The sequence below is a fragment of the Pygoscelis adeliae genome, unplaced genomic scaffold (assembly GCF_000699105.1).
Source record: "Pygoscelis adeliae isolate BGI_AS28 unplaced genomic scaffold, ASM69910v1 Scaffold820, whole genome shotgun sequence".
Classification (NCBI taxonomy): Eukaryota; Metazoa; Chordata; class Aves; order Sphenisciformes; family Spheniscidae; genus Pygoscelis; species Pygoscelis adeliae.
In genome coordinates this window covers 35,318-35,746 of record NW_008823937.1, presented here as the reverse complement: position 1 = coordinate 35,746, position 429 = coordinate 35,318, and the positions used below count along the sequence as shown (strand labels likewise).

Here is a 429-nt window from a genome sequence, read left to right as displayed (position 1 = left end):
ACCCATCCATCCACCCATCCATCCCCAACTTGTCTATCAAGAGCAGTTGAGCCTGAACAGCCGGGTCCCTCCCAGTGCTGCCATGGACCACCCAATGGTACCTGCTTTGGCTACGGCACCTTGGGGCTCAGTCAACTCCATCTCATACATGTGCTCCCAGTCCAGCGGGGGCTCATCGGTGCTACCTACCCCTGAACCCAAAAGAGGAGTGGGTGGTTATGGGATGTCCCCATGCAATGTTGTCCCTGTCTCCATCCCCATCACCCACCTGCCGTCACCAGGAATGTGTAGGACTTGGAGATGTGCCCCCGCACCACGCCGTGCACCTCCACCCGGTACATGGCCCCCGGCACCAGCCCTGGCACCCGGGCCACCGCCGTGTCCCCTGGCACCTGTAGCTCCCCCTCGGCCCCCTCCGGATCCTCCAGG

At 62.7% G+C, this 429-nt stretch overlaps 1 protein-coding gene across 1 annotated transcript in view; it reads right to left on the bottom strand.

Moving 5' to 3' along the window:
* Positions 1-260: 260 nt before the first annotated feature.
* The window catches only part of LOC103914247 (leucine-rich repeat extensin-like protein 5), a 3,129-nt gene continuing 2,960 nt past the window's right edge, over positions 261-429 (bottom strand). Inside the window, exon 4 of the mRNA XM_009320865.1 lies at positions 261-422. Within this exon, the coding sequence (XP_009319140.1) occupies positions 261-422 (162 nt within the window). The remainder of the gene's footprint in view (positions 423-429) is intronic.